The sequence below is a fragment of the Salvia hispanica genome, chromosome 3 (genome assembly GCF_029641045.1).
Source record: "Salvia hispanica isolate PSC_SH4W2 chromosome 3, Shi_PSC_v1, whole genome shotgun sequence".
NCBI classification, from domain to species: domain Eukaryota; kingdom Viridiplantae; phylum Streptophyta; class Magnoliopsida; order Lamiales; family Lamiaceae; genus Salvia; species Salvia hispanica.
In genome coordinates this window covers 55,293,324-55,311,634 of record NC_142694.1, presented here as the reverse complement: position 1 = coordinate 55,311,634, position 18,311 = coordinate 55,293,324, and the positions used below count along the sequence as shown (strand labels likewise).

General features: G+C 35.8%; 3 protein-coding genes and 1 non-coding gene across 4 annotated transcripts; 3 read left to right on the top strand and 1 right to left on the bottom strand.

Annotated features, from left to right (window-relative positions):
* The first annotated feature begins 620 nt into the window (after window positions 1–620).
* On the top strand, window positions 621–2,274 carry ATMYB103 (myb domain protein 103). Its single transcript, XM_048117901.2, has 3 exons — window positions 621–786; window positions 875–1,004; window positions 1,408–2,274. Exons 1-3 carry the CDS (start codon window positions 654–656, stop codon window positions 2,018–2,020), a joined length of 876 nt encoding a protein of 291 aa, XP_047973858.1. The 5' UTR covers window positions 621–653; the 3' UTR covers window positions 2,021–2,274.
* A 755-nt stretch (window positions 2,275–3,029) lies between these two features.
* On the top strand, window positions 3,030–3,101 carry TRNAM-CAU (transfer RNA methionine (anticodon CAU)). Its single transcript has one exon. It is a non-coding gene; the product is annotated as a tRNA-Met (tRNA).
* A 468-nt stretch (window positions 3,102–3,569) lies between these two features.
* Window positions 3,570–5,636, top strand: LOC125210834 (mitogen-activated protein kinase 2-like). Its single transcript, XM_089067796.1, has 7 exons — window positions 3,570–3,682; window positions 3,805–3,928; window positions 3,999–4,128; window positions 4,202–4,339; window positions 4,580–4,912; window positions 4,994–5,177; window positions 5,290–5,636. The coding sequence occupies exons 2-7, from the start codon at window positions 3,813–3,815 to the stop codon at window positions 5,460–5,462; spliced, it is 1,074 nt and encodes a 357-aa protein (XP_088923922.1). The 5' UTR covers window positions 3,570–3,682; window positions 3,805–3,812; the 3' UTR covers window positions 5,463–5,636.
* Window positions 5,637–7,414: 1,778 nt separating this feature from the next.
* Window positions 7,415–8,118, bottom strand: SP1L5 (SPIRAL1-like5). Its single transcript, XM_048113401.2, has 2 exons — window positions 7,832–8,118; window positions 7,415–7,749 (listed from the first exon to the last, which is right to left on the bottom strand). Exons 1-2 carry the CDS (start codon window positions 8,060–8,062, stop codon window positions 7,672–7,674), a joined length of 309 nt encoding a protein of 102 aa, XP_047969358.1. The 5' UTR covers window positions 8,063–8,118; the 3' UTR covers window positions 7,415–7,671.
* Window positions 8,119–18,311: the final 10,193 nt, after the last annotated feature.

The window sequence follows — 18,311 nt, the reverse complement described above, 5'->3', positions numbered from 1 at the left end:
TTTCCCAGCATTTCTTCAACAAAGAAAAAATAATGTAGAAGATTTGTTTCCTGCTGTCAATAGATCAGATGGTGGAGATAAAATGCAAAAGTTCAGCTATTAAGCAAATACAAATAGACTCCTGTAAAATAGATTGTAACCTTGGAGCTTCTTTGTGAAAGAAACTATGGGGTTTTAAGTTTTAACCCTAAAACTCATTGTTTTATGCAGATCGTTCAGATGTCTTTCAAGAAATAGTACTACTACGTTAGAAACGAAAATATTAAAAGCATTTATCATAAGAATCAGGAAAAGCCATCCTTTTTGAATTCTTGAGATACCGACCTCCACTGAGAAAAAGAAGGAAAAATCAAACAATAATTTGAAAAGGCAATAGAGTGTAACCGGCAACAACAGTTGATTAATTATGTTTGTTAGGTGAATTATACTACTACAGTCTACATATATATGTGTACGTACAAACCCTTGTAATAATACTGAGAAAGAGAGTTGATCAAACGTCATTTCACGGTTAGATGGGAACAATTATGGGACCAATTCGGCCCCACTCCTATGCTGCTGTCGGATCCTATATCTGTCCCAACATATATATGTTTATAGCCACCACAACTCCACCACATTCTTCTTTACTCATCAAAATTACAAATATATTAATGGGGCATCACTCTTGCTGCAACCAGCAGAAGGTGAAGAGGGGGCTGTGGTCGCCGGAGGAGGACGAGAAGCTCATTAGGTACATCACCACCCACGGCTACGGCTGCTGGAGCGAGGTCCCCGAGAAAGCAGGTTATCTCGTGTCCTGTTATTGTGTCGTGCTATTCAGTGCATATCCTTGTTAATTAGGGTTTCATATTGTTGTTGTTGTTGTGATTAGGGCTTCAGAGATGCGGGAAGAGTTGTCGTCTGAGATGGATAAACTACTTGAGACCGGATATTCGAAGAGGGAGGTTTACACCTGAGGAGGAGAAGCTCATTATTAGCCTCCATGGCGCTGTAGGCAACAGGTAAATATTTAGTGCAAACGATTATCACATTCTCATTTGAGAATATTTTTATTTTAATATATTCTCATATACTAGTACGTATACTACTATTTATGCTATTTTTGACGGATTTTATAATTATACTCCTACATAAGTAGCTATCACTTGCATTTTGGAGGAAGTTAAGAAGCCAATATCAAGCGTTTGTTTATGGGAACCTTCTCAATAATATAAGAAGAATGATACGTTTCAACAGTTAAATCTGACGTTAATTATTGCAAACAAAAGCCACATTTGTCAAGTTGAATATTTTCTCTCTCTTTTCATGTCATATTGAAGCTTCAAAACCACTCCCCATTTTATCCAATACCAAAAACTCTCTTTTACCATACACTTAATAAAAGTACTATATGGCCTCTTGCAGATGGGCACACATAGCTAGCCATTTACCTGGAAGAACAGACAACGAGATAAAAAACTACTGGAACTCATGGATCAAGAAGAAAATCCGAAAATCCTCCTCATCTTCTTCCTCTTCAACATCACCACCAACAACAATTACACATAAATCCGAGGCCCAAAACCCTCAATTATTCACATTCACACAAACCCAACAACACCTAGACTTATTCAACCAAGATCACTACTCCACAAAACCACACGAAACCCTATCACCACTCCTCACTTCCTCATTCATGTTCGAGATAAACCATTCACTAGAACCTCCCATCTTCCAAGAAACAGCCGCATTGAGCTCAGAGACACCATGGCAACTGCAACCCACGCCAGAAATAGCTCAGTTCACCGCCATGCCACCATTAATAGACCCCATCGAGGCGCAAAACTCATGTGGCCCGATTAACGACTGCATGCAGAGAAATCATGAGATGAATGAATGGGTGGTTGATGCACAGCAATGCCCTAACTATTTCTTTTGGGATCAGGTGGGAGGGCAGATAGGCGGGGAGGAGATAATTATTCCGGCCACCGGGAACATGAACACGATCATTTCTTCCTCTTTTCCTTCGCCTCTCTGACTTGAGTTAATCCGGCCGTGCATGGGAGTGATTTGATTTTAATGTCCTCTTCTGGTTAAATTTATTTGTTTTATTTCTGATTTTTTGGACGGATTTTTAACCTTTTTATGTGATGGTGGAGAGAGAGGGAGGAGGGGTGGCATATATGTATTGCACAATGTACTTAACTGAATAGTTTTCTGATTTTCTTTGTGTAAAGGAGACTTTAAATTGGAGAAGAATGAGGATGCATGATTGAAAATATTTATTGTTTAGCATAATGCTTTCAATATTTTAAAAATTATACACCAACGCTAGATATTATTTTTATTTTATTTAGTACACAAGCTACATTATCTTAAACTTTAAATACATCTTAAACTTTAAATAGTGTAAGGATATGCGTTTATAAACTTATTCATAATATAAGTTTATTAAAGAAAGCAAATTCAATTGATAATGTGTATTTACCAAATAATTTTGTTTAGAAAATTCAATGGGGTACATAATTAAGAAGAAGAAAAACTAAAACCCTGCCATGTATAAATAAGCGTGCATGAGAGTTAAAAAAAGAAACCAAATTGAATTACCACACAATTGCCAATTTGCCATATTGGAAAATTAATAGGGTCAGTTTTCCTTTACCACAAAAGGTTAAGCACATAATATTAAGTGAGTGTAAAACCAATCAAAAATATTACTGACTTTTTTTTTTCTCACTTTTTACCCAAAAATAACTTGTAAATTTTTTCAAATAACTAATCATACGAAAAAAGAAAGAATATTCGGTTAATTTCACATATGCTCTCTCATTAATCAAGAAAATATAATCAACATTAATCTAATTTTGGGAATAGCAGTGTAGTCTGCTATTAATGTACTATAATATATATAGGACCACTTAAATATCAACTCTACAATATTGTAGTGGTGATGCAAATTTCCGTTGGAGATTAACATGCATATGTTTTTCGAATCTGCATACAAAAGATAAAAAAAAATATAATTAGACAAGATAAAAGAACATCAAATCAGAGTGGCGCAGCGGAAGCGTGGTGGGCCCATAACCCACAGGTCCCAGGATCGAAACCTGGCTCTGATATGTCTCAGTGTTAGCTTCCAATGTCACATTTTTTATATTTTTTTTGTACACCAATGATTCTTACTAGATATTTTTAATTCGGATTATATTAGCATCGTTTCATATATCATCTGTTAGTTTAAAAGCAAGCTTCTAAATTTTACATTTACTACTAATAACTACGCAATTATATTTTCAAATAATTTCTGCAAATTTATTACTTTTAACAAAGGTTAATTATGCTTCTGAATTTCCCATTTTCGCTTGTTTTTGTAATAACTACACAAATTTTAAATAAATTTTGCAAATTTCATTTTTGGTAACAAATGTAAAAAAATCAATTTGAGTTTATCTATTCTTGAAGCCCAGCCCAAGCATGTAAATAAAAGCCAAAGCCCAAACATATGAAAGTGACTGCATGTCTCTTTCAACTTTCATGCATCCTTATTAGGGAAGAGAAAAAAGAAGTTACACTAAAAAATCCAAGTCAACTGCAAAGAACCAGGTGAAGTCTTCGCCACGAACATTTTGTAGTTACATCAAACCCAATTCCAATTTCCACGCTTGACAGTTGAAACCGTGTACTCTACTCTCCAATCAAAGTAAAAGTCTTCCTAGAAATCCATTCCATATTTCCATTCCACATTCCTACTTAAATTTGATTGAAGAAGCTAGCAGCAGCCTTTAATTTGTCCCATATTCTGGTTTTGTTTTTCTTCTTCAGTACCACTAATGGAGGGTGCAGCCGATCAAGTGACTTACAACCTCATAGGAAGCTTGTTTCAGGTTTCCCCTAAATACGCTCACCCGCTTCGCCCCATCGGTCGCGGCGCCTCTGGCCTTGTCTGGTTGCTCTCTTCTCCCTCTCTTTCTCTTTTTAAACCTTTGGATATGTACACTAATTTTTTATATGTGTAGTGCTGCTTTGGACACGGAGACTAACGAGGAGGTGGCGATTAAGAAGATAGGGAACGCGTTCGACAACAGAATCGATGCTAAAAGGACTCTGCGAGAGATCAAGATCCTACGCCATATGGATCATCCTAATGTAATCCTCCTTTCTTTTAGTACTTACCATTTTGTGGTAGCTTTGGATTTTATTATGATAGATTTTTTCGCAGATTATTTGTATCAAGGACATTATAAGGCCACCGAGGAAGGAGGCGTTCAATGATGTGTACATAGTGTATGAATTGATGGACACTGACTTGCACAAGATCATTGCATCCGATAATCCTTTGACTGATGAACATTGCCAGGTTTTGCCTCAATTCTAAAATTTAAATTTGCATTTGAAATAGTAGTTAGTTTTCCTTTGTAGTATTAATATTTGCAGCCTTTACTTGTATCAAAGTTTTTAATGCTTTTGATGTTAGTATGTGGGATACACTTCAAAAATCATGAAATATCTTCATATTTGCATCTAGTTCATGGTTTGTGAAGTTTACTTGGTAGAATCTGAAATTCTGAATGCTTGTTTGTTTCTTGTTTTGTACTAGTATTTTATGTATCAGTTGTTGAGAGGGCTGAAATACGTGCACTCAGCAAACGTGCTGCATCGTGATCTGAAGCCGAGCAATCTGTTTCTGAACGCAGACTGCGACCTCAAGATAGGGGATTTCGGCCTGGCTAGGACCACCTCGGATGCCAATTTCATGACAGAATACGTTGTGACTCGTTGGTACAGGGCGCCCGAGCTGCTGCTCAACTGCTCCAAGTACACTGCTGCAGTTGATGTGTGGTCAGTTGGCTGCATTCTTGCTGAGATATTGACCAGAGTGCCCCTCTTCCCCGGTGGAAACTATCTCCACCAGCTTCTTCTCATCACCAAGGTTTGTTGGCTGAGAGCGAGCTAGCTTGCCAAAAATCCAAACAATTTGACTTATGGTTTGTTTTTTGTTGTGCTTGAGCAGCTGTTGGGAACGCCTGATGATTCGAGCCTCAAGTTTCTACGGAGCGAGAGTGCGAGAAGGTATTTGAGTCAGCTTCCTCTGTTTCCTAAACAGCATTTCCCAGCTGTGTTTCCCAACATGTCTCCTCTGGCTCTGGATCTGCTCGAGAAGATGCTCGTGTTCGACCCTGACCAACGTATAACAGGTCAGTCCTCTGCATAAGTTTTGGGACTTTTGTTGTGTGTTTAGGCCTTGTTTGATTGATGATTCTGTTGTGGGTTGTTTGGTTGGTAACTTGAAAGTGTTGAATGATGCAGTTGATGAGGCTTTGTGCCATCCATATTTGTCAGTTTTTCATGAGATAAATGCAGAGCCAGTTTGCTCAGTGCCTTTTAGTTGTGATTTTGAGCAGCCATCAATCACTGAAGAAAATGTGAAGGAGCTGATTTGGAGGGAGTCTCTTGAGTTCAATCCATATCCACTTCATTAATTTTTTTAATCTGCTCTACTTTGTTTGTTTTGTAGGAGTATCAATTATACTTGCTAGATTTCTGTATTAGTTGTATTTGGTGTAATAGGATAAATTTAATAAATATGTTTGTATACTAAAACTCTGATCTGGTGTAATAGGATTAATGATACTAAACTTTAATTAGTTTCAAAATGTGAACAATACTTATTTAGGGTTTAAAATTAATTTCTACATTATTTTATTTTTCTTACTACTAATTAAAATGCCTGGTCACCTTTACTATGTAAGCTATAGTAAGCTAAGACCATCTCCAATGGTATACTAAAACTAAAATTGAGTATGCAATTAGCTCTAGTAGTAGTACTCAAAAAGACAAAAACCAATCTCATTTTCAGATTTTGAGTAAAATATATCTGTTTTTAGGTTTATACTTAAACAACTCAAATAATATTTTTTTCAAATTTTATGAGTAAAATAGGTAATGAATAGAGAATATTCTTTGAATTTAGTTTTAATGGTTAAAGTAAAATAACACAGGCTTTAATGCGTAATTGCTAAAGTAAGAGAGAGATAAAAATGAACAGTGAGATCTCTTCACATTTAATAATATTACAATATTATTAGTGCAGTATTATTAATGAAAAATAAAATTTATAAATCCAAAGTTTCCTTAGAATTAGTCTAATTTTAGTTGATGGTCCAAACTAATGTATGGGGAGAATATAAGCTTTATCATTCTTCAAAAATTTGATTTACCAAACATTTTTGTGTAGATAGAATTAATGGGCCATACATGTCGCAATTGAGTCATTGGCATTTGGCCCATTAGTGGGTCATTGTCGTCCACTCTGTTGATTTAGACATTTGTTTTCTTCTTTTCTTTTTTTCCATTATCAACAATAATTTAAACTTTTTATTTGATTTCTTCTTTTCTAATTTATGAACACACACACATGATCAGTCATTTCATATATATAATCAGATATTAACATTTAAACCAACTAAAATGACGTGTTGACAGCTATATTAATAATATGTTACGAGCAATAAGATTGCAAAATCACATCAAAGATATTGCAATATATATACCTATCAATTTAGCAATACTTTTCTCAAATTTAATTAAGTACTGATCCCAAAACTCTATTATAAAAGTATCCATCTGGTGACATTAAATTATTTATTCGCCCAATTTTCTTTGAGCAATAAATATAGTAGTAGTAAGTTAGAGGCGCTTGGTTTCATAACCATGCCTCTTCAGGAAACCCTAGTAGAAATGTGAGTATTTTTGAAGCCCATATCTCAAATTCGAATTTTACTAGTACTACTAGCATTTTTATTATACATCTAAGTGTGCACATCTAATTTTTTAAATGTGCAAAAGGTACACACACTGCAAAAATGATCGGCAAAATTGTGTGACTGCAAAAATACTGAAGCGTGCAAAAGTGATCGGGAGAAGTGTATAACAAAAGTGATCCCTCTCGCACCAACCCATATTGTCACGCTTGTGCCAGACGACCCTCACACGTTGGCCTCCACTAATGGCTCACACAAACACATATGTGGCTGAGTACAGGCCTTAGTGTAGGATATGTGTGACACTCAAACTTACATAGTACACATGAACACACACCCTAGAAATTTGGCCTTGATATGCGAGGAAATAACATTAATCTTGTTATATTTTCCAAAAACTCTCCTTCTAGTACAAAATACATCATGTGATTCTTTAATAGATGGGATGTTTCCCCAAACTATATACCAAGTTTCTTATTAAAAAATTAAACCACCATTTGATAGTGTACACCAATAACACAACCCACTAACCCATCATTTATTATGGCAAAGATTAAACTAAAAATATTATACTACTACTAGCTAACAAGAGGAACAAATCAAAAGGCACTCAAACCGTATCATAAAAGAGAATAATATAAAATTGTGTCTTTTTACCTAAGTTTGCCAAATGAGGAAAAACTAAATATGACATATCCAAATTTGACATACGCAAACATTTATATATGTATCCATATTCTGGATAAATACATCAATTGGGAAGCTCACTCTAATATCGAAAAACAATCACACATACATTACAAACCCACACACAAACAAACCCTCGTCCAAGTTTACCACTAAACACACAAAATTCTGGCCAAATTTTGCTTTATTCTTCCTAATTAAAGTAGGATACACATAACGATACTTGATAATTAGATCGATTTCAAGACTTATCACCGAACAAGTAGCCTAGAGATGAATCTCCACCCGGTGGAGACTTAACCTTAGTTGAAGGTCGACCCTGTCACATCATTTTACAAACAATAAATTTATAAAAAGTTATGTAAGTGAGTGATAAAAATGTCATCAATCTAGCTACTTACAGTGATGAATATGCCAGAGTTTTGGCTCTGAACCATCATAGTGGTTTTGGATTTGAGGGGGGAGGTTTCCGATGGCTTACCGTCGTCGTCTCCCGTATCGATACCATAAGGTGGCATAAGGGTCGTCGGAGATGGTGGTGCCGCCTCGATTTTGTCCTTATTTTCAGGACCAAAGAGATACCCTAATGAGCTCTGCCCACCTCCAGCGCTTTCGCCTCTTTTCATATTCATTAAGGTTGCAAAAAATTTTCCTTCTTTACTCACTGTGTGTGTGTGTGTGTGTGTGTGTAAAGGGGGAGAGCCTGATTAGTTATATTTATACATAAAGTAGTGATGTGTGATAATTTTTCTTTGTTTCTTAATTGCATTTCAACCACTCAATTCTATAGCTACTTTTTCAAGATTCAATTCGTGGCTATTTCCTAATTAACATTTACATATTAATAAAGAATTGAAACTAAAGAAAGCATACTAAATAGTCAATTCTACTAATCAAGTAACCTATAAATATCCATCTACTTTGAACAGAATATACAAGTCTTATCATGTAAGTGTGACTGTAATAAACACATATGCTAACTACATTATCTATATTAATTTGATCATAACTTAATTAGGCTTTATAGTGTGGTGCCTAGCTAGTTATGAAATTGACCAGCCAAACTGTTGTAATCAAATCTAAAATAGTGGATTGATCATCATTGATTGAGCCTAAGCAACCAGATATCCTCATCACCATCCTGGGTAAATGTATATTCTTAGTTTTTAATTACTAATTTGAACCATTGAAGCGATTAAGCAACAGTGATAAGTTGGTATGTGTTTATAATTAGGCAGAATCCTATGCACTTAACTTTTCATAAGCACAAGTTTTTGTTGGGTGGTGGTTAGTAACTATAATCTTGGATCAATGAAAAGTGAAATTGGATTCACATTATTAGGGCTGACGTCACTGCACGTAAGTACATGGTTTTTTAACAATCTATATAGATGCATATTTTATAGGCCAAATTAAATAATCAAAGAAATAATGAAGTTTGGCCAAATTCTAATTTGTCTCACAGCTAAACTTAACTAGAAAATCGTAAAATTTGGTCAAATTCTGATTTGTCTCTTAGCTTTTAATTAGTTAAAAAATCATAAAGTTTGGATTTGTTCTCAATTATTCCATGATGAAAAATTCAAGTCACCTATGCATAGTATATTAATCATATTTTTCCACCAGCGATGTCGTTTTTTTATGAATAGACAACGTTGTCTAATTCATCAGTCGCAATGTGTACGTATGATTTTTCGGCTTTCATATTAGATGCAACGGCTTCCAATCACATTAAGGTTACGTTTGGAATAAAGTTTTTATTAATATGTCAGTGAATAACGATATTATGACTATATAGAAGAGAGTGATATATCATTCCAAACTGAATAAATTAGAGCATCTGCATCGGTGCTCGATGCTAAGGCGGGCTGCCGTGCCGACGGCGTGGTAAGCAGTTGCTCGCCGCTGTGCTCTTGCCGACGGCACAACCTTATTCAGAAAGGGATAAGAAACATTTTCTATAAATGTTGTAGATTAGTAGACTTAATTTGCGTGAACTCGCTCGGCCATGAATTTAATTAGCAATGACATGTACTGGCCTTGGTCTCTTAAGTTTGTAACTTGATTAATAAAATCAATGACACTTTTAAATACCGCCACTGAATATAGATTTTTAAGTGAAATATTTACAACTACACATAGCCCCAAGCTAAAACGAAGGTAAAATGAAGTGGGGTAGAGATAAAATAAATGCTTTTCTATCTTATTAAAAATTAATTTGGGTATGATCATGACGACATGAAATAAGTTCGATTAATAAGATTCTAATTTTTGAGGTCCCTAGTGACACACTTAAAGATATGCAAGTGACAGGCACTACATATTGTTGTTAAATTGTTCCGTCTCAATATTATATTGGGACTTGACTATATATTATAGGAGTACGAGAAGTGATCAATGACTAACTAATTAGTAATTCAAAACTAAGACTAAATCTTAGCTTAGATTAGAAGATCTAGTAGTTGAAATAAAATATCATGGATTATATTTTAAATTAAGAAAAGTAATACATAAAATTAGAGGGTATTAATGTCAATTCTCTCTCATTAAAATCATCTTAAAACTTTAAATTTACGTAACTCTCTCGATTTAAATTATTTTTTTGCAAAAAATATATCAAATTATAGATAATTTTATAAGGATTCCAACGAGATCTCAATTGCATATGTTCCGACGATGTTCGGATGATGAAACTTGATATTTTTTATTTTAGTTTTCGTAAATGTTGATAACCAAATTTTTATCAACAAATACATCAAAAAATCTCAATAAAACCATGTAAAAATCTCAATAAATATGCGTTGATAGTTTCTTGTACTAGTGTTGATATTCTTAGTCATATTGTTGATATTCTTAGAGCATCTCCGGTGGCGCCCTTCCCACTAGGACTTCAACTAGTACTTCCCACAAAAACTTTCTGTCACGTCATCACTAGGACTTCCCATTCCACTGCCACATCACTGGGACTTCCCTTGCACTAGGACTTCCACTAGAACTTCCCGCAATAAAATTAAATTCAAAATTATTCAATTTACGGTATTAAAAATTTACGGAATTAAAATGTCGACACGGAATACGGGAAAATTCGAATAATTCATTAAAAAAATATAATTAAGTTAAATTATATAATCATAAAAAGTAGAGAAATACAACCCTCGGCTCTCACTCCTCCTCGTCCTCGTCCTCGTCCCTGTGCAGCTGTCGCCTCCGACGTCCCCACCCCCAATCTTGACGCCATAATCATCAATGGGTGACATTCCTAAATCGCGCCGACATGCGTCGATCACATCCTTGCACATCCTTTTGTACATAGGATCGTGTGTGCTAAACCACCTATGCATGTTCTGACTCAGGGTCTTCGTTAGCTGCGAGCGGGCGAGACGGTCGTGTACATCTGGGGCTTCAGGGGCATCCGATTCGACCTCGAAGGACCCGCTGCGGCTGCCGCTTCCCCAAGCCATCCGCTGCGCAGCCTTTTGCCCCATCGGGCGACGACGACGACGAGAGTCTGACCGTGGTAGCGTGGGCACTTCCTCGGCTTCGGGGAGCTCGTGCGAACCAGCACTGCTGCTGTACTCACCGGAAGAGTTGATCTTCGTCCACTTCCAGCCCGAGTCGACACTCGCACAAAACTTTTGTGAATCCCTGACCACGAGAAAGGCCTCCCATTGGTCAAACTCTTTGAACTTCAATTCTTTGTCGGGGTACTGGGACATGAAATTTGTCAACACAAGTGGTGTGAATGAAATGAAGTTCAACGAGCCGTATTTATAGAGTTTTTTTTTAAATAATAATAATAATAATTAAAACTCGGACGTCCGACCCACGCCACAGCGGCGGACGTCCGGTCGGACGTCGGGCGGATATCCGAGCCCATCCGACGGGCGCACGGGACGGGCGTGTCCTACCTTTTTCCTCACTACGGCGGACGTCCGGTCGGACTTACGCGACATCCGCCGTTGGAGATGCTATTATGTTATATTGTTGATATTTGTAATACACTATGTTAATATAAAAAAAACATTCACGAAAATTTTCATATGATAACATAATGACGATATTATCCTTTTGTTGATATTTTGTCTACTATTTATTGAGATTCGTAAGATTTAATCTCATCCACTTATTTTTAAATCTAAAGATGGAGATTTAGTCTTGATTTTGGATTAGAGTGCTATAAGCATTAGAATATGACCAATGACGGTACATATACTCACTTATCTAAGTTTATAGTACTACTAGTATTTTAGTATTCTTGTTTTCTGCATTATAGTTATCCAACTTATGGAGTAGGCGAGTAGCTCGCAATTTAGAACCAACTAGTGTAACACCCGTGCGTAGCACGGATTATTAAGTTACTTTTTTATATTTTTTAATTATAAAAAAATGAAGCAAATATGTACATGACATAAAAAAATAATATAAATAAATATATATGCAACAATAATTTAAACTATTAGAAAATAATAACAAATTTAGTAAATTCATAAATAGTACTCCCTCCGTTCCATAGTAATGGAGGCAAAACTTTTCAGCACGGAGATTAAGAAAAATTGTGTTAGGTGAGTTAAGTAAAGAGAGAATAAAGTGGAAAATGAAAAAGGTAGAGAGATGAAGATAGAAAAAAGTTAGAGAGAGTAAAGTAGATATAGAAAAATGTGTTGACTTTTACTAAAAAAGGAAATGACCCTATTACTATGGAACGGACGAAAATGGAAAAACGCCTCTATTACTATGGAACGGAGGGAGTAATATAATTACACACTAAAACCCTCCATAACAATATAAAAAAATTATGGAAACCTAAAATCCTAAGATGGCTAAGCCTGTCCACAACAATTTCCTGATAATAATTGAGCCAAATACACTTAAACATATCTGAATTGAAATAGTATTAAACAATTGAGCCAAATAAAATTTGAAAAAAATCTAAACTGAACCAAACAAACCGAACTAATTAAATTAAATTAACTAATTTGTCGTCCCTATTCTTCACTCTCGGTGTAAATTGACCTTTGTTGCTCTTTTTTTTCCAGGGTAATATCAATTATCAAGTGTGCTTGAAACAAAATTCCTGAAAGAATACACAAAAATACCCACAAATCTAATTAAAAAACATAAACATGGAGTAGTAAAATAAGGAGAAAAAGAATAAAAAAAATTAAAAGAAAATAGCCTAACAAAAACTATTACAATAGCATGAAAATTTTCACAATCTGATTCAGCTAAAAGATCATCAAACCATGCACAACATCAGCAATATAATTTGAATGATTCAAACTTCATAACTATTAACACGTTTATAATTGACATAAAGCCTGAACCAGTAAAGAGCTTCCACAAGCCAATTCCATAAAAATAAATATAAAATTATAGATACTAAAAAAGTACATTTAGAAAGCAGCATTACACCACCCTAAGATTGAATTCTTGAACTCTTTTAGTTGCTAAAAGACAAAAGGGAAAATACACGTACGGCAGGGTATTCTAACTTCATTGAAATTGAAACCATTCTAAAGTGATATACGATTATAGCTCTTTTCCCTATCAAAATGAAGAATGAACAATTAGACAAAGTTAATAATAGTTGGTTGTTAGATAAGTGAAAAGATCCATATATATATAGATGCAAAAGCTATGAGTAGAAGAATAGGCCGTAAATAATCAATCATGGTGGAGGGTCAATGCTCCTAATTAATTGTCTGTTTTATTCCTGAAACTGAAAATTAATTTTGATACACAATATTCATAAACTTTATTGATAAAATATTAAATGCTAATTGGCTAGCTAATTTACATCATTAGAATACTCACACGTTGTATGCTAACTGGCTGCCTAAATTACATCATTATACATTCACATTGTCTTCATTAATTTTTTTTCCATGGAATCGGTTACATCTTAAATCTTAATAGGCTAATAGCTGCTTAAATTACATCATTTATCATTTTATTTAGTGGGAGCCGTTCCAAAGTTAATGATAAATGACCAATGATAATATGAAAGTATTCGGCACGAAGATAGTTGGGAACCGTTCTCTTCGTCATTTTAAAATTGTATTTATATCCCTGGCATAAAATAATTATTCAAAACAACCCAAAACTCGCCTTTTATATATGTATAGATACAAAGATTAAAGAGTATTACATATTCATTTACCTTTAATAAGCAATACGAATATTAATGTATTTATAAATTGTGAAAATCATATTCCTTTTTATAAAAAGTTATGTTTTTAAGAAAAAAATTACTATTTGTTATTAAATAAAGCCTTATTTGATTTTATTTGGAATATTATGAAAATGTATTAATAAATTGTGAAAAAAGATTTATTTTAATAAAGAGTTTTATTTAGTGCAGAAACGATCGTTTTGAATTTTATAAAACTTTATGAATGACTCTGTATGTAGTATATTATATATTGTGAAAAAAAATAATAAAAGAAAAAATTTAAAAGCATATATCTACCACACAACGAATGTCTATATCCGGTTAAATCCCATGATCCCTTCAGAAATAAAACAGTTAATTGGTTAAATGGCATTCTTGCTATAGATAATTCTATTACTCCTAATTAGAAGTACATATTTTTTCTTTTCCAATTTTGCGTTTCTTTATTTGAAAGATTATTGTAAGAGGTGCTATTTTAGTTGACTTGTGGACATGACACCCTAACAATTTTGATTAGTTGTATCCTCAAATTAGAACCAACAAAAGCATATAGGCAATTATAATTCGTTTCATCTATCAAAGTGGGACACCAGCTGTTTAATACGATGTTTTTCAATATATATTTAAATTTTCATTCAAAGATTTTAAACTTAATTTTTCAAAAAAAAGTCGATCCAGTTGTTTTTTCAATTGTTTACGACAAACACACACATCGCCATTGTTTTATATTTCTACGGTGAAGTAGTATGCTGTCATTTAATACGGAACTGTGAGTGAACTTACATTGCAGCAAAAAAGGCGATTCCGTCGCTTTGCCTTGGCGGTCCCCACACTCCGATCCGACATTATGTGAGGGGTGAAATCAAGCTACGCAGTAGTTTGTTAAAGGGGAGGATCTGCTCCTCCGTTGCCAACTGCGCTATGCCCATGCGGATGAACTTTCATAGGGGAAGATCCACGCGTCCGTGACACTCATTCATCTATGCAAATTCAGTTTCTCAGTAATATTTATTTCCCTCCCATCTATATAATTTCTTCCATTCTTAATCCTAATCCAATCTAATAGAATATTTTTCCTTTTCATATTTTTATATTATTTTTAATTAGTGAAAAAATATAGTACCTCTCCCAAAATTTATCCCATTTTACCATTTTCATATGTCCCATAAAGTTTGTCCCACTTGGAATCTTACCAAAAATAGATATTAAATACACCCTCAATCTCCTTCTCAATGTGGGACCCTTATTATACTACACACTTTCATTTAATACAAAGTCAAATAATTTCTTAAAACTCGCGTCGGGTCAAATTGGGACAAACTTTGGGGGCGGAGGGAGCCATGTAAATTACTAGTACTATTTAAAGTGAAGTGAGGAGAAAGGATAAGGAGCGAGAAAGATATACTCCTATATCGATAAAAAATGAAAACCTTACTCCCCCCTTTCCAAAAAATAAGGACATTTGGAACTGCACGAGAATTAATGCATAATTGGTAAAATAAGAGAGATGAGGAGAAAGATAGTTAAAATAATATTAATAGATAGTGGGACCCACATTATTATTACTACCTCCGTCCCGCATCAACTGTCACATTTACTTTTTTGCACTTATTTTGTAAAAATGATAGTAATAAATAGTTAAAGTCAAGAAATAATAAAATAAGATAAAGAAGTTGAAATGAGATAATTTTATGGGATTGATAAAAAAGGAAAGTGTCCTTATTTTTATGGAACGGATATCTAAAAAATAGAAAAGCAAAAAGATGTGATCCACTAAAACATTGTCATTTAGCATAATTTAATTTAAAAATATAACATGGCTAATTTATCCCCTTAAACGATCTCAGATGTCTAATTTCAAAAACTATGCGTATTTCAAGTATCGTGTGAATTTTAAGTCACCACCGTGACTAAGTCAGGGAACTCGGTGTCGTGCCAAAGTCTGGTCTTTAGCAGGGCCTTGGGTGTCTCGGTTGCGGCCTTAGTGTCCGCAATGCGTATCTCGTTAAAAAATTTAGTCCAAATTGAGTCAACAATAACACAAACGATATTTTTGCGTGGGCACATGGGGACACATCAAAGTTCTAGCACTGTCTCTAAATAGACTACTCACCAACGAGTCCTCCGTGCATTTGGATATAGTACACTTTTGAACTCTTCGAGTGCTGCTATATTATTGTCGTGTGATTCTTAGAAATACACACAACCGAAAGTAAATACAAATACAAACAAATAATAACATGAATCACTACTATTAGATCAAGAAAACATTAAATTTCGTTAAAAAAATCAATTACCTTCAAAATAACGGGCAAGTCTGTCAATGTTGTCGGCTGTGTCTACATGGAGATCTTTGCATGCTCAAAAGGGGAGGACGAAGATGCAGATCAAAATGGCAGCGCAGCCGGCGGCCAAGATGGCGATCAGACGGGCACACTCCACATTAATGTGATGTCTGAAAGCTAAGTCACTAGAGGCCATAAGAGGAAAAGATAAAAGAAGAAAGGATTATAATTGCTTTATGATTGCTTGCTTCATTAATTGATGTAATCGGATTAAATACAATGAGAGGAAAGATCTAGATTTATGCTAGCTGGAAAATAGTACAATGAGGACCACAACCAAATGTTGCCACGTTGCCCAATTCCTTAATCATGCTTAGCAGCTTGTTCAATTTCCTTAATCTGTATTCTATCACGCCCCCGCAATTCGAGCGAAGATAGCGAGCAAATGCCGAGTTTGTTGCGCAATCTTGCGAAGAATTGGAGGCTGAGAGGTTTGGTGAGAATGTCCGCTACTTGATCAACAGAGGGAACGTGACGGAGATCTAGCTGCTTAGCAAGGACTTTATCTCTAACAAAGTGCACATCGAGTTCGATGTGTTTGGTGCGCGCATGGAGGACGGGATTGGAGGCTAGAGATATAGCGCTCAAATTGTCAACCCAAATGGTGGGTGGCTTGGGCGGCAGCATGTTGATTTCAGAGAGGAGCGACATGATCCATGTGACTTCAGAAGCGACGTGCGCAAGGCTGCGATACTCGGCCTCTGTGCTGGAGCGAGATATCACTGATTGCTTCTTAGAGCTCCAAGAAACAAGATTTGAACCAATGAAGGTGCAATATCCAGTGACGGATTTTCTATCGTCAAGATCAGATGCCCAATCCGAATCACAAAAAGCACTGATAAAATTATCAGAACTGCGAACATGAAGTCCATAGTCAATGGTACCAGCGAGGTAGCGCAATATGCGTTTCACAGCTTTCCAGTGTGTGTCGAGAGGAGAGGCCATGTACTGGCTGACTTTGTTAACACTGTAGCTTATATCAGGCCGAGAGATTGTGGCATATTGCAAGGCGCCCACTATACTCCTGTAGAGTTTACCATCAGGAGTCGGGTTACCAACCGATTTGCTTAGCTGAGGAGAAGAGAGCATGGGAGTGGGAATTCCCTTAGCATCCTGCATTTTCAATTTGGCCAAGAGCTCCTTAATATAAGTGGTCTGATTCAAGTGAATGCCTTGTTCAGTCTTGGTAACTTCAATTCCCAAGAAGTTCTTCACTTCACCCAGATTTTTCAAAGAAAAATGAGAACTCAGCTGATCAATAACATCTTTAACACATGATGAAGAATTCCCAGTAATTAAAATGTCATCTACATAGATCAGTAGATAAACAACCTTGCCATTTTGAGATCTGTAAAATAACGAGGCATCTGCCTTAGACTGAGAGAAGCCAAGAGATACCAACACAGTATGCACAGTGAAAAACCATGCTCTCGAGGCTTGTTTGAGGCCATAGAGTGACTTGTTGAGCTTGCAAACGAGGTTGGGGGAACCTTGTTCAAAACCCGGAGGCTGCTTCATGTAAATCTCCTCCTTAAGATCACCATGGAGGAAAGCATTGTTGACATCAAGATGAGTGATAGTCCAACTGGCTGAGGTGGCTAAACTGAGTATGATTCTGATGGTGTTAGGCTTGATTACAGGGCTGAAGGTCTCAAAATAGTCAAAACTAGCTTGTTGAGAAAACCCTTGGGCAACCAATCTAGCCTTGTATCGAGCTATAGCACCATCTGACAGCCTCTTGATTCTAAAAATCCATGTGCAGCCTATAAGGTTCTTTCCCGGAGGTAACTCACATAAAGTCCATGTGTGGTTCTTGAGCAAAGCAAGGAATTCATCTAACATGGCCTGCTTCCAAACAGGAATGAGTAACGCTAAGTAGGCAGACTTCGGAATAAGGGATGAGGGAACCACTGCAACAAGTAATTTGGGTTTGAAAACACCAGATTTTGCCCTGGTGACCATGGGATGTGTGGAGGTGGTCTTTTCTGTGGGAGAAGGAGATGTTGTGGAGGCAGGGGATGTAGGTGGAGAAGTATTGAGTGCTCCAGTGGAAGATGATGATGGAGAAACACGAGATGGATCAGTGAGTGGTTCTTGAGTAGATGAACTGATGTGATCATGTGGGTCAGTGTGATGAGAGAATGGTTGATTATGATCCTGAAGAGGAATAGTAGCATTATGTGAAGGATAAATTGGAGCGGAAGGGTTATATTCAGTGGGATGATGTAGAGCATTATGTTGGGAAGAAGGTTGAGTGTATATGGAAATAGGAAGAGTGACTAAGGGTGATGTATGATGATGTGTGGATGTATGATGATGTGTGGCATTGCATGGAGGGATAGGGGCTGAGTTTTTATGGGGAAA

Coding starts and splice junctions, on each gene's coding strand:
- LOC125210834 (XM_089067796.1), top strand. CDS start 3,813: ATGGAGGGTGCAGCCGATCAAGTGACTTACAACCTCATAGGAAGCTTG. Junction 4,913..4,993: donor AGCTTCTTCTCATCACCAAG/GTTTGTTGGCTG, acceptor GTGCTTGAGCAG/CTGTTGGGAACGCCTGATGA. Junction 5,178..5,289: donor CCCTGACCAACGTATAACAG/GTCAGTCCTCTG, acceptor TGAATGATGCAG/TTGATGAGGCTTTGTGCCAT.
- ATMYB103 (XM_048117901.2), top strand. CDS start 654: ATGGGGCATCACTCTTGCTGCAACCAGCAGAAGGTGAAGAGGGGGCTG. Junction 787..874: donor CGAGGTCCCCGAGAAAGCAG/GTTATCTCGTGT, acceptor TGTTGTGATTAG/GGCTTCAGAGATGCGGGAAG. Junction 1,005..1,407: donor CATGGCGCTGTAGGCAACAG/GTAAATATTTAG, acceptor GGCCTCTTGCAG/ATGGGCACACATAGCTAGCC.
- SP1L5 (XM_048113401.2), bottom strand. CDS start 8,062: ATGAATATGAAAAGAGGCGAAAGCGCTGGAGGTGGGCAGAGCTCATTA. Junction 7,750..7,831: donor ACTCTGGCATATTCATCACT/GTAAGTAGCTAG, acceptor ATGATGTGACAG/GGTCGACCTTCAACTAAGGT.